Source organism: Oenanthe melanoleuca, chromosome 20 (assembly GCF_029582105.1).
Source record: "Oenanthe melanoleuca isolate GR-GAL-2019-014 chromosome 20, OMel1.0, whole genome shotgun sequence".
Classification (NCBI taxonomy): domain Eukaryota; kingdom Metazoa; phylum Chordata; class Aves; order Passeriformes; family Muscicapidae; genus Oenanthe; species Oenanthe melanoleuca.
In genome coordinates, this window is record NC_079353.1 from 10632510 (window position 1) to 10654760 (window position 22251).

General features: G+C 47.0%; 1 protein-coding gene across 1 annotated transcript in view; it reads right to left on the reverse strand.

Annotated features, from left to right (window-relative positions):
* Positions 1-316: 316 nt before the first annotated feature.
* PPP1R16B (protein phosphatase 1 regulatory subunit 16B) overlaps positions 317-22251 on the reverse strand; it is a 57280-nt gene continuing 35345 nt past the window's right edge. Inside the window, exons 3-11 of the mRNA XM_056507651.1 lie at positions 13937-14007; positions 11890-12035; positions 10685-10788; positions 10282-10406; positions 8411-8536; positions 7978-8053; positions 7488-7617; positions 6605-6773; positions 317-6042 (exon numbers count right to left, since the gene is read on the reverse strand). Of these exons, the coding sequence (XP_056363626.1) occupies positions 5521-6042; positions 6605-6773; positions 7488-7617; positions 7978-8053; positions 8411-8536; positions 10282-10406; positions 10685-10788; positions 11890-12035; positions 13937-14007 (1469 nt within the window). The 3' untranslated portion in view covers positions 317-5520. The remainder of the gene's footprint in view (positions 6043-6604; positions 6774-7487; positions 7618-7977; positions 8054-8410; positions 8537-10281; positions 10407-10684; positions 10789-11889; positions 12036-13936; positions 14008-22251) is intronic.

The window sequence follows — 22251 nt, forward strand, 5'->3', positions numbered from 1 at the left end:
TGGAGCTAAAGCCTTGAACACTCCCAGGGAAGGCAGGCACAGCTTTGGTGTTCCAGCTTGTCTCCACAGAATCACGGAATATTCTGCGGTGGAAGGGATCCCCAAGCCTCATCCAAGTCCAATTTCCGGCCATGCACCGAGTCCCTGAGAGCATTGTCCAAACGCTTCCTGAGCTGCATTTAAAACAAAAGGTTACACCCACCCGCTGGATTTCCTCTTCCAGACAGCCCCTGGCTGTAGACAGCTGAGATATTTAACTGAGTGCCGAAACTTAAACCAATTTTACAAAACAAAACCAAAAAACCTCAGTGGCATTTTTGTATTATTAAAAGAAATTTAATATAATTTTTAAATTAAAAAATTCAATCTCTCTATTAAAGACACTGAGTCAGGTGCTAATACTGTCAAACACGCTTTTGGCATGAGTTTTACATAAAGTTTAAGATTTTATGCATTGCTTCAACATGTTAAGAAACCATCTTCATACTTACAGTAGCAATAAAGTCAATTCCATACAATATCAAATATCCTTTTTTTAAAAAAAGTTTTAAATATATTAGACTCTGATTGCCAAAATGCCATTTTATACACAAAGCTGCTAATACAATATACAGTTCTTGCATTATTTTTTTTCTTCACATAAAATACATTTCATCAAGTTTTATTTGTACATCATTTACTACTGATCAGTGGAATTACGAGTTATTGCAGAAGGCTTGCCATTATTTCTTACTGTCCTGTACATGCAGCAGTCCTGCCTTTACCAGGGTAATCCACCCTCCTGCAACCTCTCACTGCAATCTAAAGGCTGAAGACATAGTGGTGGCAATACTAAGGCTGCATCTGCACTGTTTAAAAACCCGTATCTCCCTCCAGCTGTGGGTGGAGATCATTGCATTGGTGTAGCTTTGGGAACAGGTAACTCGAGCAGAGTCTCCTCTACTACAGCTTCCATGGTTGAAATACAGCAAAATATTCTAGGTCATAATTGTGCCATGGCAGATGTTGCCTGCAGAGCCCAGTGGTACTCGAATTGTGTGAGGGAACTGAGAAGTCCATTAGCAGTTTGGCCAACATGAACACAGTAAAGAGAGAACTGTTCTGTTGCACAGCCACGGGCAAAAGAAAACAAAAAATGTAAATGTGTTCTGGTGTAAGAGGTGAGACCTTGCTGCTGCAAGTGTTCTGGATTCTGCCTGTAGAGAACTGACACATTAGTCAATGTGATTTGTTAAAATACAGGGAAGCCCCTGTGCAATTCCTTTCTGCGTATTTAGGAAGAGAGAAGTGGTGATCATCAGAGAAATCAAGAGAGCAAATAATAATGTCAAAATCTGGCACGCTCTGAACTCTGAACTGTTATCCCCTTGCAAAACTCTCCAAGTTAAAGATCAGCAAGAACTGTATAGTCACCACAAACCTTCCAGAGACAAGTTACCTTTAGCAAGTATAAGGCACAGAAATAACCCAGGTGTAGGGAGAAACCTTCCAGCAGACAGACATTATTTCATCCATGACTCACTGGAGACCAGTGCTATTGCCTTCTCAGGATATTTCCTTTTCCATGGTTACTGACTCAGTTTCAGCAGGGATGATGTGAGTAATCAGAGCTCCAAGGAAAAAAAGGACACTAGACAGAAGTTGCAATGCCATTTGGGAGCTTTTAAGGGATTTCAACCCCATGAAGGAAGACCCTGCTCAATAAACTCAAGAACTCTCTGCCTCCACTGAGTATTGCACTGAGTCATTATTGCTATTGCCCTGCCATGCTCTTCTTCCCTACCATGAGTTCCTCATCCAGGTGGCACAGAATCACATCAGAACTGGGAGGGTTTTAAAATTCAGAAGCACCAAAGAAGTGAAATTAGGTGGGCTGAAATCACACTGTGTGGTGTGTGAAACACAGGTCCAGGTCTGACTTCAAACAGATCCCAGCAATGGGATTTAAGCCCTTATCTAACATTTCAGCACTGGGGCTTCCTTGGCTGAGCTCACTAAAGTAGAGACATTGTTTTCAAAGACACCTTTTTCTCTATCTAACAAAATTCTTTCAACATGGAATGTAAAGCTGCTCTCATCAACCACTTAGTTTGCTAGAAACAGTACAAATCCAGCACACAGGGAAATTTTTTGAGGAGAAGGAAGGGTTATTCTCATGCACCTCTGCCTGCAATAGACTTGTCAGTACATTCACATTCCAGATCTTTGCAGTCTCTGTGAACAACTACAACCTTTGGCTCACTGGTAATTGAACTGGGACTCTAATCTGGCCTTGAATCTATAATTAGATATTTATTGATCTCAAAACCATTCAGTAAATCATAAAAACCTCAAATGCTCCTCTAATAAATGAAGATATGCCAGTCACAACATGATTTCTAGGTTCCAAGTGCCCTCTGCTCTGGACCTGGGAGTTTTCTGGGATGGTCTTTAAAACATGCAGATATCAAAACCCCATTATTGTTGTAACACTGCTAAATTTTACAGTGAGAAATGTTATTCCTAGAGGTAGGCTGCTACAATGCCTGTGTAAGAGAATCCATGTGTTTTTTATTCCCCCAAAAGCCTGTTATTCTCCACAAAATAGTTCACCAGAAGCAGGTTAATTATCCATCTTACAGAATTCCTCATCCCAGACCTACAATTAACAGCTCTGCCAGTGCTCCACAGGCAGTGACCATTACATCTCAAATGTCACCACACAGAAGCATGAATCCATTCCAGGCCATTCTTCTGCAGCCTTCCAGCTCACACCCTGGTGCAACTTCAGCCCAAAGCCAGTGGTAGGTAAATACTTGGCAGGGCTGTGAAACATATCCTGCAAGATTTATCCATTCCTGCCTCTTACCATTAATAACTTTCTTGTCTGATTAAGAATGGATTACAATTGATCAGACACCACTAGACTTCACAGCTAGGATGATGAGTTCCCAGAGTTTTACTTATGTGAAATACCAATGGAAGCCAAAAAGCTGTTTGTCTGAAATGGACTGGTTTCCTGCAGTTTTGATGTATTAACAGCTCTCAGTGAAAGCAAGCCTTAAACTACTTTACACTATTGCATTCAGTGATCTTCCTTTCATTTCCTTGGAATTAGGCAGAGATCAATACACTTGCTAGCACACAAAGTTGCTCTGAGAAGGAAAAGGGCCCTACTCCTCCTTTGCTGGGAGGGAAGGCAACATCTGGGCCCAAATTTTGCACCATATACAACCTAGTAGATAGCGGCACCAAAATTGGTTAGAGTGAGTTCAGAAAACTCATTAGGGTGGATGTGAAGAGACAAACCTCACCACCATGGGGGAAGAGAGGCACCTGAAAGATCATCTCCCCTGTTCTGTAACAGCCAGGCCACACTTGGTGTTATCCCAGAATAATTTACTTAAGGTAATCAGAAGATCCACTGTTAACCACACACAGATGCAGTAAAGTCTTTCCAGTTACCAAATCATCCTCTTACTACTAGAGAATGACTTTAAAAATCCCTTAAGGTCAAGCACAAGAAGTATTTTCCAGTCTTATAATTAGCATAAGTTTCAACAATGGAGGGAGGCCAACTTCTCTGAATGCTTCAAACTCTGCCTTTAGCAGAACTGGGGTTTTAAGTGAACCAGATCAACTGCACCTAAAACTGGTGAGGAAAGAGAATCAAACCATTAAATTGTCAGCCCTGTATGGGAATGTATCCAGCCCCAGCAAGAGGTGGATTTGATGGGGGGCAGAGGGTAGCACTTAACAGTCACTGGCAGCCTTAGACCACTTTTTATAGCCTAGAAAAAAGTTAAGGCTGTGAGGATCCCCACAGAGGAAGAGGACATGTGAAGGGAATACTGATGTCTAAGAGGTGCCAGGTAAAAGGAAGATGGGTGGAAGCTGCATTTGCTGTAGCTTGGCTGAAGCACAACTACATGAGCTGGATTTAATTCACTGATGGCTTACAGAGACCCAAACAGGTTTATGTCTTCAGAGTTTGGAATTTAAGCTGCCCAAGAAGACACATATTCATGCAGGCAAACAGTTCTGTGTGTGACAGCCCCTCTGTGCAGAGGAGTTAAAGTTTACAGTTCTCAGATACAACTGAAGTGTGGCCAGTTCCTCAGAGCTGTCCCACTCTCCTTTCACCTCCCCAGGTACACAAAGCCTGAACTTGCTGCAAAGCCAGTGCCAAAGGCCCAGGTTACCCCGTGCCAGTGTTTGCCAGGTGGGCTGTCAGAGCTCACATGAACTACACCAAGACACAGTGCTGGAGCTGCAGCTGCTCCACAGCACAGAGCCTTTGTTAAGTTCTGATGGTGTCAGGCAACTCCCACAGACACAGGCATTTAAACATTCCTCTGCCAGCTGCTACCCACTGCTGACAGCTTCTGGAAAACAGAACAAAACATCTCCTGTCCTGCTGCAGTGTTCAACTACCACAGCAATGGTTAAAGTTATTTCTCAGCCAAAGACTGCAGGTTAATGCAAGTGTTGTCACATCTATGGGATTAGAAATGCTTTCATGGTGCTCCTAGTTAGTGTTGGCAAGCCTTTCCTTCCCATCCCTCCTGAGCCCTGTGGTTCTGGAAATCCAGAAAAAATCAGAACACAAAGCATATTGCCCCTAGTATCTGTGTTGAGCATACAGAGTAAACAAACAGAATCAGTAGGAAAGTGAGATCAACAAAAGTCTTTTCAGTTTTAACAAATTAAGAGTCTAAATAGTACAAATAAGTTTTTTTAAATTACTTATCCCAATATAGACCTTTGTCAGTATTTTATTGCAGTAAAATTCTATTGCCAGGGCCCCTTTATTGCAACATCACTTTTAAAGCCTATTGAGTGAAGCCTGTTCCAGGAAAAGTTCTGCTTCAAACCTGATGGCAGTCTGCAGTGACGAGGTGACACGAGCAGAACAGGACCCAGCCAGTGCACAGTTTGTGATGGTGAGCTGTCACTGCAAGGAGGTAACACCTTGCAAACTTCCTAAGTGCAGCACCTCTGCTTGCTTTGTTGCTCCAGCCCGGGAAGTGCTGGATGCAGCTGTGTGGAAAACAGCTCTGTCCACTCTTGCAAACCTCCCATGGGGGCTGACCCCCCCTCCAAGATGTGTGCATCACCTAAGAGTGAAAACACAGGTCTGAACTGTCACCTTCCAGCTGCTCGGTGACTTACAGCAAGAGGCTCAGAAACTAAGATTTGAATTCAGATCCTTTCTTTGTTCCAAGGCATCTCATGACTTCCCAAGGATGGGAGGCAGCACACCATACCTTCTTCCCCAGGGAGCAAGACTAAGGAGACTCTTCTGACATCGTGTTGATGTGCATCCCTTCCTCTCCTAAGAGCCTTGCTCCACCTGCACTACTCATCCAGCTGCATTGGAAGTAATTGGCAGGGTAAAGTACAATTTGAGATGAACAAGGCTGCCACAGTCAGGGTGTCCATAACCAAATTCTCCCTTTGGAATACAAACAACCTGGCCACTGTGATAGATCCAACAGCCCACCCACGTCTCATTTCCTCTGGGGTGAGACACAGAGCAGACTAGGAAATCCTGCAGCACCCGTGCACCTTCTCTTCCATTTCCTCCATGGGAGCTTTGAATTTCAGGAGGGGCGGATCGCCACTGGACACTGTGTAGTACACCGAGGTCCCGTTGGAGCTGTAGGGAGAAGTCCTGGATTCGATTAAGTGCGACTTGGCCTCGCCCACGCCCTCAGCCACCGCTGCCATGCCGGTGCTGAAGTGGGTGCTGAGGAAGGGGTGCTGCAGGAGCTTGGCTGCAGCTCGCTGCCGCTTCAGTTCCGACAGCGTCTGGTGGTTGTGCTCCTTGTAGGCGCCCCAGAAGGGCGCGGCCTCGGCCAGCCCGGGGCTGCCGTAGGGCAGCGCGTGCCCGGGGCTGCTGTCGGGGGCAGCGTGCAGGCTCCAGATGTCCCCGTTGGAGAAGCTGTACTGGTAGGGGCTGGCAGAGGCCATCAGTCCGTTCTGCAGCGGCACCTCGGTGTCGCACTGCGTGCTTTTGTTCGCGAGCTCCGGGAGCAGGGAGGAGTTCTCCAGCACTGAATTCTGCAACAAGACACGAAAGAGCATTGTCTCCCATTCCCCACAGCAGGGTTCATCCCTGTGACACCTCCTCAGTCTGCTCACACTCAGCCTTTCTACCAGCCAGGTGCTGCAGCATATTGAATTCCCCCACTAAAGCTGCAAGCCCCAATCAGGAACTGTTTCCCAAACCTTCACTCAGAAGGCCCCCCCCCAAATACACACACAAAAAATAATACGCTTATCTATATATGACAATAATTTAATTAAAAATAAGTAACTGCAAAGCAAGTTTACAATTCCTTTGTGCTTACCAGTTTGTGAGCTTTAGAATGAAAGGCATACACTATTTTTTTGGAGCATCCTGGTTCATTTTTATCTCAAAACTGTGTATGCAGCTGTAAATCCAAAACAGGCTTTCCACTTGAGTGGGACATCCCAGTTTATACCAAATGAGAATTTGGTCTTTTGCTCACACCTGGTGGATGAGGTCTACAAATTTTTCAGCCTCCTTCCACCCACTGCTACTGAACCCACACCACCAGCCCTCCTCAGTGACTCCCATGAAAGAGAAGAGATTCCTTACAGGGTCTGTATTCTCCTGGTCAGACCGAGTCTCCCCAATTTCTCCAATGAGACCCGAGTTTCTCCCTTCTTCTGCTGCCCCCAGCTGCTGCCACACCATGGCCTCCTTCTCGCACTCCTTCCTGTACAGGTTTGTCCGGTCCGAAAGGCTGGCCCTCCTCACCACCTTCCTGTGGGACAGGGACAAGGCCATCAAAGCTGTGAGCAGGGCATGACATTTCCTCTTAGCCTGTGGCTCTTCTCACCTCCTCCTCCTCACACTTCACAGCCTCTCCCTCTGGAATGGAACGTGGATTCAGCTTCCTGACACCCACGCAAAGGCACTGGGGTGGATACTGAAGGTGGGAGGAATGTAAGGAGTTCTAAACTGGCACTGCAAATCCCATGCAGGTCACCTATGGACCTATTCTACACCCAGTGGAGTAAATGTAGAGGGAAATGGCCCATGGGCTGTTTAGGGAGCTTTGTGGTGTGCAGGGCTGCTTTGGTGTCTAGTGAACATCTTGTAAAGACCTCTGCAAACAGTGTCTCAGCACATGTGACATACTACTGAAAAGCTCAAGTTACTCCACTTGAGCACTGATTTTCCAACACCAGTTTCAGTGGTTTAACAGGGTAAATTCTCACCATTTGATCCCGTGCTCAGGGCAGTTCTTAAACCACATCAGCACAAAACCATTTTTCTCCCCAAGAATTAGCACCTCTTCCTAGCGAAAAAGCCACTCTTCAGAGGAGCTCTGCTTTCAGCAACCGAAGTGAGCTACTGCCTTTCACCAGTTCATTCAGAAAGGACACATGGGTTGTTCTTACTGACCTCAGGGTGCTCTGGAGCCACCCCTGGGTGGCCAGAGCCCAGGTGAGGTGCAGGGAGCAGCACAACTCACCCCCGGCTGCCCGTGCTGGAGGTCCTGCGGCTCAGCGACGATTTGTGCCTCATCTGAGACTTCATGATCACATCGTGTTTGTGTTTCAGCTCCAGAAGCAGCACTTTGAATTCCTCCTCTTCACACAGATCTATGGCACACACAGACCAAGCCCTTTTGTCAGACAGTTCTCATTAACACCATGTTATTAATTGTGCTTTCCTAGTTAGACACCCAGGTCTTAGGGCTGCACACAACAGCAGGGAAGCTCCCAAGAACAAGGGATAACACACAGCAGGAAGACTTGGTGCCTAGGAAATGCCTTCTTCCTTCTTTTTATGACAAAGAAGAAGCATTTTCTGTAGTAAAGTAGGTGCTTCAAAACCTCAATCCCAGATAAAGAAACTTCAATTTTGACTCTAAAAAGATACCTAAAATAATTATGCTACTGCTTCTGAAAGTCCCATGTGAAGACTCCAGCCATTTCTTTCTTTAAGCTTCATAAACTCACCTATTGGCATCTCATCCAAAGATGTCCTGGCACTCAAACTAGCCCCATGGGACACAAGCAATTCAGCCATCTGCATCTAAAGAATGAAAGAAAGCCAAGTTGATCGAGGTATTTGAGGCAATTTAGGCTTTCCTCCCTAAAGCTGAAAGGCTGGAATAAGATGAGAGGCAATGGCACACAGGTTCAACTCACCTCAAATCACTCTGGTATGTGTGTGATGTTAAACACTGCTCCCACCATCCACCTGCACAGGCATGCTCTGCCTGAAATTTCTCAGCAACCAGTTCTTTTTGGAGCCCATGGGACCTCCTCTGATGCTCTCCAGAGAGCCCAGCCCCAGCACAGATTTATTCCATTTGCAGAGTACCCCACAGTTTGTCCAGGCAGAAAGGAATGCCATCCTCACACATGACACTCAGAGTGAAATCCTCACCTGTCCCCAGAAAGCAGCAGCATGCAGAGGTTCCCAGCCATCCCAGTCCTTAACATCCAGGCTTGCCCCCTGGTCAAGAAGCACTTCAGCTGCATGCAGATAACCATTGGCTGCAGCTATATGCAGCTAGGAGATAAGAAACAGAGCATGAGCCACCTGCAAGGACCACCAATGGTTTTATACTGAGTTTCAGAGGATTTTCTTGGCTAATGTTTGAGCCTGGAGCTGGACAGGCAGCACATTTCACACTGGGCAGATGGCACCAGGTCAAAAGTAGGTCACTCCTGCTACTAAAGCTCAGTATTGCCTGCATGTAATTCTGTTTGGAGAGGAAATTGCTTAACAGTTCTCAGAATAACTTAGATATATGGATGAGAAAAATAATGTATTCACATTTTAAATCAAGGGCTTTTAAGTGCTTCCCAATCTGTAGGGAAAGCACCATCAAAACACGAGCCTGCAATGCAGAACATCATCCACTCTAAGTTCTGCATTCCTCATGCCAGAAGAACATCTCCTCTTCCCCACTAAAGTGCTGTGGATGTGATTTTTTGGAATTAAATTTACAGCCTGCTTTAGTCAGAACTGTCTCCATGCAATTGCACTTCCAATCACACTGTAATTATTATCACCATTTGAAAGTCAAAAACATTTTAAACCTTGGCTACTTAAACCTAAAGGAGTATGATTTTTCAGATATTGGCTTCCAACTACAGCCACCACTTTGGAGGCAATCAGTAATGATCCCTTTTAGTCCCCCAACTTCATGTCTCTGAAGATTTTCATAATTGCAGTCTGCTGTTGCATCTCTGAGCAAAACACTGACCCATGCACTGCTCTGAAGGGATTAAACTCCACTCAGAGCTCCTCCTACTTCAGTTGTGCTACAGGGGAGAATCAAAGCTTCTTTTCAAAAAATGATCATGAGGATGCCACCACACAGAGTTACAACTTCATCTAGAAATAAATTCTGATGCTTTCTGGCAACTCAGTTCATTTCTACATAAATTTTATGCCACTTTCTAGAGGCCACATGAATTAATAAGGAATCAGTTTGGTATGGTATGAAAGGAGGAGCCAAGAGGTCTGTTTAAATGTATATAATCTTTGTTAATGGGAAAAACACGTTAAAAAATAAGCTGCAATAAAAACTTCAATCATCCCAGCTTACCTTTGAGGCAGCCTGCCCTCCCCTTACACTTCTGGTAGATGCTAAAGATGGCATTTAGATTAAGAAACTGGAATGCACTGCTGTGCCTGGCCCTCCAACACATGAACCAAGTCCTGTATATCAGTCATGGGTGGACCCAAGCATTAAATGTATGAAATGCCCAGCACATATGACCTCATTATTGAACATTCCCTAAGCTGGGACTGCTGTAAAACAAGATTTAGGAGACGCATTTGTGGGGTAAAAAGAGCTAGGATTGTTCAGCCTGCTCAGTCCCTGCCCAGAGAGATCAGATGCCAGCTTTGTGCTGCACATTGTCCTGGGTGCCCAGGGGCAGGTGCCACCCAGTGAGAACCAACACAGTGGCCACTGACTCTGTGTGAGCCAGGTCCCACACAAGCAGAAAGGAGGCAGGAAGCCTCCAGGGTTCTGAGCACTGCATCCTGCTCCCATGGAAACCAGAGGGCTCTCACAGTCTCCTCCACAGGAATCCAGTCAGTCCATGAGAGGCAAGAGGTTACTGGGAGGTCTCCCAGGCCCAGCTCCCTGCAGGTCAGCAGATGTGTTCTGTTCTGCTCTGTGGGACTTCTCCTCTCAGTGACATGCACCTGTTGATTTTGTGTAACTCCTGCTCCAGGGCAGGTTTCATCACCTCTGGGCTGAAGGAAAGCAAAACTGAAGGTGCTGCAGTTTCACTCACCAGTGTAGCACCTTGGGCATCAGTCCTGTTCAGGTCTTGTCCAGTGGCAAGTATGTCATGAATGTCACAGATCATGACCTGCTCTGGAGCAGCTCGCATCTCATTGATCCTCTCCTGGGTAATCCCTGGTAAAATTCCAGTTAGAAAGAGGACAGTTGGAAAGGTTCAGTAAAACTCTCCTCTGGCTGAGTTAAATAAGATTTATGATCCTGGTTGATATGACCCCACATCCTTCATCCTCATGACTTTTAGGAATCAGAATAACCAGAGCCAGGTCCCAAGAAATTATGCCAGGAGCAGCTCTCTGCTTTTCTCCAGAGGCAAATCAAGAGCTGAGAAACAGGGTAATTTTTAGTACCACATTGACCCATTTCTGTATTTTACATAAACTCAATTTCCTTACCCTGATAGGCCATGCAAGTCTCAATGACATCCAGGGTTGGCTCATCTTCACAGAGGTCATATGGCATGTTGCCATCTGCATTGACTGCCAACAGGTCTGCTCCACTGCAAGGGGAAAACTGAGTTACACCAGGAAGGACCTCAGACAGCCTAGAGCAGAGTGCCAAACACTGGGATAAATCCTTAGAAGAACCTAACTGGGATTTGACACCAAGGTATGTATGAGATAAAGATCTGAAGCAAAGCTGTGGAGCTAAGAATAGAGAAGATTAATTCCAGAACTGGATGAAAGGCAGCACATTACACCTCCTTCCAGAGTCAGTAATGCCCTGTATTCCACATCCACTCCATTTTTATAACCCTCATCCAAAAACTTCCTAACTCAAGTGGGAACATCCTCCAAGGGATACTTGACTGCATCCTCTTCTCTCCTTCATTATACAGTCAAAAAAGAGCCAAATTTTCAATGCTTATCTCCCAGACAGCACCACCACAGGGAGAAATCTCCCTCCCTGAGGAAGAAGGCAGCAGGTCAACACTCCCAAAGCACAGGCACTCTGGGAAAGGGAGGAGAGGGCTCCATACACAGGCACAACCATCTGCTCCAGGCAGGATTCACCACAGTGCTCATGAAACAGCTCAAAACACACCTGGCTTCCTGCTCCTTGCTGGCAAGTCTAGAAAGGTTTGAGCTTTAGGGACTTGGTCACCCTGTGCCACCACTGGGGATCAAACACTGCAGGAAGTTTACTGATCACTAATTAAGACCCAGGTCACAAAGCTCACCCAGGTGTCTGAGTTAAACACACTGCTGCCCTCCTGCACTAGTGTCTGCTTGACTGGGGCTGGAAGATCTGACGTGGTGGCTTGAGGGAAGATCCTGCTGGCTGCTCCTGTTTCTGGCCCCCCAGCAAGTTCCACAAGCACACACAGACACACCAGAACACAGGCAAAAAGGGGACATTTTGGCCCAATCTCCAGAAGCTTCACAAAACTGAGCCTAGTCATTTAGGGTTTATTCTCTCTTCAGCCTTTCTGCTCTTCCTCCTCCTCCTCCCTCTCCCCCAAGCAGGAAGGACCCCCTTGAGCAGCCTGAAAGCAGGGAATAATCACTAATAATCACCAATCTCCCAAGGTACTAAGCAGTCCCAGTTTCCTGTGGGTAGAATCAGACCCACAGAAAGGACAGACACAAAAACCACCTACTGCTGGATGAGGATCTTCACCAGGTTGATGTGACCACACGTGGCTGCTGCATGCAGAGGAGTCCAGAGCTCATTGTCCTTGGCATTGACATTGGCCCCATGGCTGAGGAGGAGCTTGACTATGTCCTCATAGTTGTCTATGCAGCACTGGGGAGGGAGAAATGCAGACAGATTAGGGTTTGCTAGACTTTGGGAAAATGAGGGCTCATACCTGCTCAGCTGTGAAATAATAAAGGGCACCTGGACACAGAGACCTACATTATCCTGGACTGCTTGGCAAGGAGCATCTCCAGCAGAGTTAAACACCAAAGTGAGCACCAGCAGGTCAAAAAGGCAGAACACCTACATGGGACAGACCAAAGGGTCACTGGTGATTTCCAGGGCCTTCTGGTGTGGGGGCAGAACCATCAGGGAATTACAGCAAACACGCTCACAGCTTCTATTCCACTGGGTCTTCCATATTCAAGAGCAAACATAGCAGAAATTCAATGTAACCAGTATAACCACATACCAAGGGATGAGCTGACAAGCTGACATTCCCTTTTCTTAGGGAAAATCCCACACACTGGCATGTGATGAGCAAAAGTTTCTCAGGAGCTGACACTACCTACCACAGTTATCTGGAGAGGCACAAACTGGATTCCCAGAACTATGAGGTACCCTGCAGAGCACCTTTCACTTCCCAAAAAAACCAGCTTCCTTCTGCATATAGTGTATAGCCCAGCAGGCCAGAAGGGCCTCAGCCTCTTTCCTTTGGTGAAGGTGGAATTTGCTCTTTGATCCACCTCTCGTTCACCTCTAGACATGAATGTGCATGTGATAAAGACACTAAAATAAGATTTATTCTTGTGCAAGAGGCATGTCTGTGCTCTGTGCATTGCTGCAGACCCACACAGCTCAGCACACAGTATGGCCTGTTAATGGGGCTGAATTCCAACACACAACAAACATTTCTGAGTGACAAGGACCTTTCAGGTATTTCTATTTTGTTCACTATTTGTACATGGAAGTGGGGTTAAAGTCATGCCTGTCACACAGCCAGGTTATCATGGAAGTGGAAGGAAGTCACATTCCCTGGAAGGAATGCTCATGTGCCCATTGAGGGGCTTGTCTGTGCTCAGGGATTCAGGTAATTCCAGTGGATACAAAGCTCCCATCAAAATCCCAAATACACCTTTACAACCTCCCAGTGCAAGGTGGGATTCTCCAGGCTTTAGAGCCTGGCTGGGCAAGCAAGGAGGCTGCCAGTATTTCTCTGAGTGCAGGATAACATCTCTTTGGAGAGGTGATGGTGGTGGGAGCCTTTTGTTCTTCCAGAAGCCAGTTTGCATTTTTACACAAACATTCATCCAGCTTTGAAGAGAGCAGGCAACTGGCAAAAGAGCCCAAAATCCCGAGTCAATGGGAGCATTCACAGCAGGGAGTTATGGCCAGAAAACCCTGAGTGCTCCAGTGACAACCAGGCACTGTTGTTTGAGGCAGTGGAGGCGGCAGCTGCCAGGCACAGCCAGTCCCACGTGCCTGAGAGAGAATAGAAAAACCCTTTTGGAAACAGCACAGGGGCTCCAAGGAAGGCCACAGACCTACACACCACTGTACAAGTCTGTATTTCACTGGTGACCAGCTACTGCCATCTCATACAGACTTTGGAAGTCCCTGAGCCTACAATGAGCAGCAGCAGATTCTTCAAACATCTTGTGCATCATTTATTTAAATCACTTTCAAAACTCATGGATTGCCAAGGTCTCTAAATTTGAGTTAATCTGCAAAAATTAAAGGGTGGGGGAAATGCTGTTCTCATGTGAAGTCCATCCCTGACTCCTGAGCTCTTATTATCACTGAATAAAGTCTGGGATACAGCAAGAAAAGGATTTGATCTCAGTTTGCTCCCTGAGAAACCAGATTGCCTTTTTTCTTAGATTGCCTTTCTTTTTTTCTCAGTTAAAGCAGTGAAACTTCACCATGATGGCAATCTAATCTTTTGAAGCTGGCCAGGTTGGCTCAGTGGCAGCAGGGGCACAGGAGGTGGGAGCTCCTGCCACACTCACCTGGTGCAGCGCAGTCAGTCCATCCTCGTTGCACAGGTCTGGGCTGATGTTGCTCTTCAGCAGGTAACACACTGCAAGGCAAGGACAGAGTCAGAGCAGCCAGCCTGCCCTGCCACAGCTGGTGCTCTCAGCCCTGCACAGCACAGCTCAAGGCAGGCAGCTCACACCATCAGTGTGGCCAGAGCTGCAGGAGCCACTGTCCCAGCACTGTCACTGCAGTGAGAGCAGAGTTTCCTGGCTTCATCCAGCAGAGAGCACCAGCACACAGCTCACCCCAACCTCCTTCCAAAGGACACTGTTAACATAAGTGAACATTTTCATTCAGTTGTGCTGGAACAGTCTCCATTTTTGCCATGTGTTTCACAATGCCTGAGTGCAACCTCCGCACTCTGTGGGCCAGGAGAGCCCCAAGGGGATTTTGGGGTCCTGAGTTACAGCCATGAGACAAATCCCTGCCACCATGAGAGGGATGAGGCCTTGCCTCAAGAAGTAAATTATCCATGATGAGAACCCAATACATTCAGGGCCCTGCCACATCTAAATACATCAGGGTTGCTTTGGACACTTCACTTGAGCTGCTAGGTGTTTGGAGAAAGTTTCCCAGAGGCTTCAGTTTTTAATCACTGCTTTGGGGGAAAGGGTAATATTTATTCCATTAAAATGCAAATTCCTGAAACATGTGAAAAGTCATTAGCCCCTAGGTGAAAAACTTGCACAGGGCAATAGCAACAAGGTTGGCAAAGGGCATAAATTAATAGCAACACCAGAAACTCTTCAATTTCAACACTGCTGACAGACCCTGATGACCCATGCCCATTTTCTGTTGTTTCCTTGCTCATTCCCTGTTTTTTCTCCAGAGATTTCACTACCTAATGCTTTTCCTACCTCAAATGTCACTGACAGCACAAGCACAAGCACAAGCCAGAGGTTCATAATCATCTCCCTGGGGCCAGAGCAGCAACAGATATTCACGTCACATCTTGTTTGATGGCAGGATGCAAGCACTGAGTGAAACCAGAGCTGCACAATATGGAACACTGACAGAGCTCAAAGGGCAAGGACCATCCTCAGAGCTGGCAATCAAAAACACTGCAGGGCTGCTCGCTGCAAAGCACCCTGCAGCCTCTGATCCCTGTCCTGCTGTCAGAGGGAGCTCTTCCCCAGCACATCCACAGGGAAAACCATCTGCAGGGCTGTCCCTGGGGACACAGCTCTTCTGGCACGCAAAGCTGAACGTGGAAAACACACCCACCATGACATCAGTGATGATTTATGAGGCTTTGTTTAAAAGATCTGAAAAATGCACTTGCAAGAAAGGCAAAGTGAAATTCTGATTGGAAGCCATTGCTCTGACGTTATCACAAAGGAAGGCAAAACCAGAGAGGAGTGAAATAAAACACAAAACAGAGTTGTTTCACCCAACTCAAAATGAATGCTTGCATTTACTTTTGCTGGAAATAATTGCAAGGCATTGACACCTGCTCGAAGAAACTGCTGCAAAAAAGCAGAATGCAGCAAAGACAAAGCTCATCCAGCACCAGAGTGAATCCAAAGCCTCTGGTTTTTTTCCAGCTCGAGGGCCAGTGCAGGAAGCCCACGCCTACACTGGACTCACAGCCCCAACACTTGCATGCTTAACAGTAATAAGAGCACTGAACCTCAGCCAGTATATCCAATTTAATGACTCTGCTTCTACTGTTTCTGGCCAGCCCTGAGCTCTTGCTCTCCTAATCCAAGCTGAGTGATAGACGAGTCATTCACCAGTGGGTCTGTTTGTCTCTCATTTACGTTGGATGCTCTGCCATTAGGGTTTTAATTCAATCTCAGTCAGTTAAGTGCCATTGTGTACTAATGACACACAGCTCCATAATCATGTTTTGCCTGATTATGGAGATTTGGACAAGTAGATGCTGGCAAATTAACCTTGTAAGTGCTGTCTCTCCATGGGAAGAAGCTGCAGCATAAATCCCAGCTTGTTACAGGGTTTTGTGTCAAAGGCACTGTGATCACAGCTTGACAGAGTTTGTAAGAGGCCCTGAAGGGTTAGATTCAGAGAAGTTTTTAATCTTACCCTAAAGAAGTTTTGAATTCTTCACTAGCCCCTGCAGCAGCTCTCATGTTCCTGGTGCACCTCCCTTTGGCTCCCTTCTGCCCTCAGGACAAGCTCACCTTATTTCCCAGTATATCCCAAAACTCTGAAGACTGGCAGCCACAAGACACCAGGAAAGGGCTCAGAAAAGTCAGATAATGAAGCTAGGTGTGGATGTGGTACCACTGAGTCCAGACTAACAAAGCACAAAGAAGAGATCAGACTGTTTTCTGTCCAGTTCTAAGCTGAAGATGGCATTTCAGGGCTTGGCAGGAGAGCACAGGGTCAGATAGAAACAAGCCCTCATTCCTGCCACCAGCCCAAATTCACAGCAGAACACAGCCCCATCCATTCCTGCCACCAGCCCAAATTCAAAGCAGAACACAGCCCCATCCACTCCTGCCTCCAGTCCATGGTCACAGCAGAACACAGCCCCATCCATTCCTGTCCACCAGCCCAAATTCACAGCAGAACACAGCCCCATCCACTCCTGCCACCAGCCCAAATTCACAGCAGAACACAGCCCCATCCATTCCTGCCACTATGCCCATGTTCACAGCAGAACACAGCCCCATCCACTCCTGCCTCCAGCCCAAATTCACAGCAGAACACAGCCCCATCCATTCCTGCCACTATGCCCATGTTCACAGCAGAACACAGCCCCATCCACTCCTGCCTCCAGCCCAAATTCACAGCAGAACACAGCCCCATCCATTCCTGCCCACCAGCCCAAATTCAGAGCAGAACACAGCCCCATCCATTCCTGCCTCCAGTCCATGGTCACAGCAGAACACAGCCCCATCCACTCCTGCCTCCAGCCCAAATTCACAGCAGAACACAGCCCCATCCATTCCTGCCTCCAGTCCATGGTCACAGCAGAACACAGCCCCATCCAATCCTGTCTCCAGCCCAAATTCACAGCAGAACACAGCCCCATCCATTCCTGCCCACTGGCCCACCAGCAGGGCTTGGGGTGGCAAAGAGCAGCTCCATCACACCCCTCCCTGTGAGCTGAAGGCACATGGAGGGAGGACAAGGCACCTTCTCCATGCCCACTACCCAAGAACAGCCCTTCCCAAACCACCAGGAAGAACAAGTCCTCCTTTCTGATAAACTTCAGGAGAAAATGTGCATTTGTGGGTTATCCAGTGCCCCATGAATAGGAAAGGGGGGCACATCTGTGATGCTCTGCAGTGCTGGAAGCTGGACCCTCCCCTGTGGCAGTGCCACTGCCCTGCTCTGCTGCTTCACACACAACACAAGTTACAGAGTGTACAAAATGCTTCTCTCCTCAAGCCCTGCTGGTTCACACGCTTCTCTGCAGACCCAACACCTTCTCCCCTCCTCCAGGCCTGACTGCTGCTGCACAGGTAGAAGCAAACCCTTCATCTCCCAAGGACACAGATTAGTCACCCAGCGCCAGCTGATCGCCTTCTGTCGGCTCAAGCCTCAGCCTCCACTGTGGAAGGACAATCCCCCAGTGTTCATGGAACAGAGCAGGAATGAACCCTCTGCAAGCCCCTGAGCCCAACAGGAGGGGCTCTGTGGGGTCACATCAGCGTGTTCAGCAGCACAGGCTGGACACTAACACCACGATTAACTTCTTAGAGAGCTCAGTGCCAAAAACGCTGAGCTCTGTCAGAGCTGTGCTCTGCACGTAGGCGCAGGCAGGTGGGGAGCAGGGGCTGGCTGCCTGGAGATCCTTGGAGCACAACTTGTGGGAAGCAGCTCCAAGCACAGAGCAAATGAAGGAATGAAAATGATCACAATAAGAGCTGGGTGAACAAATTGTTGTGAATAATTCATTGCAAATTATATTAACTGAGCGATCACTCAAATGTATTTTCCATTATTCTCCTTGCTCTGCCTATAATTGAACCTCTCACACACCAAGATGGTGTACATTAATCTTCAATTTATACTTTATCATTCACATCTGTGCTGTTTTAAATAGAAAAAGCTCCCACAACAGCTGTGAAAATACAGTCTTGGTTTTAAGCTGCCCTCCATCAGATGTCCCAGGGCAGCCTTAGAAAGATTCTCCTCCCCAAACATAGCAAACCACTTCTCAGGAGCTCCTTTTCCTCTCAGCCTCACTTATCTTCCCCAAAAAGTAAAAAGCAGGGGAAAGGCAAAAATAACACTGCAGAGGTCCTAAGGAAAATTCAACACAGGGCAATCTCCTGCCTGAAGAGATCTTACAGTGCTATCATTTTTTATTGGTATGACTTCCCACTGAGTTTACACTAGAAGCAGCTTTTCCAGAAAAGTTCTTAAACCAGATGAAGTTAAAAAAAGCCTTTGTTAGTGCAGTTTCCTCAAAGTCAATAAGCTACACCATAAAATCCTGGATACTGTTACACTCCCTTCTATACCCAGCACTTGCATACCTCAAGCATTAATAACTCATAAGAGAAAAAGCCAACTGGAACTGATATGGATACCATGGAGGGATTGAAAAAAAACCCAACAGACACCTTCCTGATAGGAGGTCCTGATTCCTCCCAAAAATATACAATGGCAAACTGCCTCTACTGGCAAGCAGGCTTACCTGTGTGCTCCAAGTTTACCTACACACACAGCCCAGTACTTTTTAAAAATCCAGGTTTGTCCCAATCTTTTCTACTCCACAATTTTCTTTGAAATCATCAAAACTCTTCAAGTTCACCTTTTGGTGAACCAGGCACTTCCAGGCCACCTTGAAAAGGTGGGGTCTCTATGACAGCACAATAATTTCTGTATGTCCACAGATGATTTCACTGCATAAAATGAAATTTCACTTGGGTTAATACAACATTTTTACACATTGCTGCGAGTCCTTTCCACCCAAATGCAGCTTTAGTCAGGGAGCTAGTGTAGCAGAAGAAGCTCCTTCCAGCATTATTTGTAGTGACACACACACAGGGGTGCTGGCAAATGTCTGCAGAGACTGATCCCAGCCTGCCAGGCATGGGACTATGGATGGGCTCAGCTACTTCAAAGCTGCATGTTTACTGCTGTGGTTTTGCAGGGATATTTATTACACAGGAGAAACAATGCCAGGAAAACAGCACTGAAGCTGTGAGCGCTCTGCCAGCTTCCTAGCCCAGCATACAATGTTAAACTCACATTTAACAGCATATCTAAACTCTGAGCAATAACAGGATGAACTCACTCAGCCTTATCCTCCACTCCCTGCAATGTACAACTGATAGCCCATGCTGGTCCATTGATAAACTCCACAGCTCCCTAAAGCTTTCTGAAGGACAGAAAAACCCCACAGAAAGTGAAAAGCCACATTCAGAGAGCTTCAAACACATCATACACCTAAAAATAAATATGGCCCAGTTTGCCTGCTGAGCCAGCGACGGAGACAGCCCATCCTGATTGATCACTGAGCTTTCTCAGGAAGGTTCAAAGCCTGTTAAACACTTCCCACCCAGTTTATAGCCAGGCACACACATTGCTTCTGATATACCCACAGAAGCTGTGAAGTCTGGAGAGAGGCCAGCAGAGCCCCATCTGCCTCGTGCCACAGTCCCAGGGCACTGCACACAGCCACACTCAGCCCAGGGGCTGCTCCTCTCAAGGAAAATCTGTTCTGACTTTGATGCTTCTTACTTCAGAGGGCACAGCCCTCCCCAGCCCCAAGCAGCCTGTTTTCCACAGCAGGCTCCTCCTGCTGGGTTGGGGGCCTGCTTATACAAGTTTTATTCTGACAGCAAGTCAACAAGCCCTACATTTATTTAATGCATAGAGTCCAATTCTTTCTCCCCATTTGTGCAAATTTCAATCCATTTTTGCTTTATCCATCACTGCAGCACCACAGCAACAAGAGCAGTGCTACAAAAGGACAACCTCCTACAGCTGCTTCTGGGATGGATGGGCCACAGCCTGGCCCCCACACCCTTCTGCATCCCACATTTTTCTTGTTCTGCATGCAGGACTTCAAGCTCTGGTAATCCACTTAGTGCTAGTGATGATAAAGCATCTTTCTTTAATGGCTGCCATCCACCTGGGATTACTGGGAAAAGGAAATGGGCAAGTTACCCATCTGCAGCCACAGGGCTTGAAGGGCACAGCAGAAACAAAGCCAAATTTATTTCAATTGGGAAAATAAAAATTAGAGGATGCTGCCCTATGACACACCTTTCTAAGGATGTAGTGTCATGTTCAAAAGTATCCTGATCCTCTTCTCATGTCAGACTAACAGTGAAATTGATCCACACTGGAAATGTTAAATACATAAAGCAAAATTAAAGTCAAAGGTTACTTCCCTGTTTTCTCATTTGTCACCTGGTATTGGAAGAATAAATAAATCATTTTGGGATGGTTTTTAAACAGATGATGGGATTTGAAAGGGATGAGTGTTTTATATAACCTTTGGGCTCAGCTGCCTTCAGCAGGATTGCTGTGGGCAGGCAGCCAGGAAAGCAGATTCCCCAATATCACCGTGACAGAAACACCTGGGCTGCCACAGAGCCTCTTCCCTTTATGAGGCATTTCACAGTAGTTATTTGAGCAGTCCTGATTTAAAGAGTACTAAAATAAATATATTAACTCAGGCTTTGGAAGGCATGGACCAAGCAACCCAAGGATGATTCAGGAGCTTGGCACAGCAGAGCAGTGCTGGCTTTCAGGGTGTGAGAGTTCACAGAGGGAATGGTCCTGCTGTGGTGGAAGCCACAAGAGTCAGTGGCCTGAGCAGGGAACAACACCACAAAGTGAGGGATGATGGACAGCCACATTTTCCTGCATCCCCCATCTCCTGAGCACACACCTGAATTTTAGGGTTTGGTGGGCCCAAGCAGGTGAGCAACACATTTCATTTTTCTCTGAGTTTCAGGCAGAGCAAGACAAAGGGCACCTACAGAGTCAGTAACTCAACCAGGACCTCCTGTTCTCCTGCTCCTCCTCTGGCTACTTCCACCTTTCTTCCCATGAAAAGCATTTCTTGGAAGTCATGACAACACATGCAAATCCATTCAGACAACACAAAATCAAGACATGTGCCTTTTATCTGAGCAGCACAAACGATCTCACTTGTGTTCAAAAACAACTTTTGATGTGTTGGACCAAAATCCAGCTACTGAGACATGGAGCACTCAGCACCTGTCTGCACTAAGCTTATTAGATATTTTAGTCTTTCAGAGTACCAAAAAGTAAATGCATCATAAAAAGTTATTGGTTTTAATAGAAATGACAGCCAGAGAAGTGTTTAGATAAAAGGGAGCAATGGTGTCAGGAGGGAAACTTGTGCAGCTGTCTGAAGAGCCTCCCCAGCTAGATGAACACAATAACCTAACAGGTGATCAGAGCAGCAGAATGGCAAACCCTCCAACCTCCACACAGAGCCAGACTGGCAGGATTTGCAAGAGGATACTCTGATGTGCTCTGTGGAGCAGGAAATAGTTCCTATTGCCATCTGAAAGTGTTTCTAGGTTCCAGAGCCAACAGCCTCTGCCCCAGCTCAGGTTTCAGGCATCCCATGGCCTCAGCTAAGCAGCTGTATGGTGACCTGAACCACATGAATGTTTTTAAGAGTTTCAATTATAAAACAGGAAACTTTCTACTTAGAGTAACGGAAGAGAGGTTGTGGTGGAGGGTGGGGAAATACAGACCTGCCTTTCAAGCTGCCCTGAGCTCACACTGAAGCATTCCCTGCAGTGGCAGCCTGCTGACCACGTCCCAGGAGCTCGGGGCAGGCTGGGCTCTCCTCCTCTGCCCCACTGCACAGACTCCTGTTCTGTGTCCTGCTTCTCCAACCACACCCAGCTCTGCAGAGAGCCCTGCTGTGCTCTCTCCATCTGCTCTGGCTGTTTCTGTGCCTTCCCCACTCTGACCTCAATCAACACTGCTTATTGCTTTTTTCCTCCCCACCCCCAAATTTGTCTCTCGTTGGTTTAGGATGAGCACACAGGGGATGGAGATCTTTCAGAGCTGCATGCATGCCCCTAGGTGTGCTCAGGCTGTATTCCTGACCCAGGTGCCAGGAGGTGTGAACACCTGCAAGGGCAGAGCACAGTGTGCCAGGACACTGAGAGCAGCCAGCCCCGTGTGACAGAGCCACAGCAGGAGCTGCTGCCAGCCCAGGGGTGCCTCACACCATCACCCACCTGGGAGGGCACAGGGGACATGCCAGCAGTTAAAGAGCAATCTGCTAAACCCTCACCCCATGCTCCTCAGCACTAACTGGAAATGCTGCGCCATGCAGGAAGGGAAATGTCTATAAAGCAGAAAATCATCC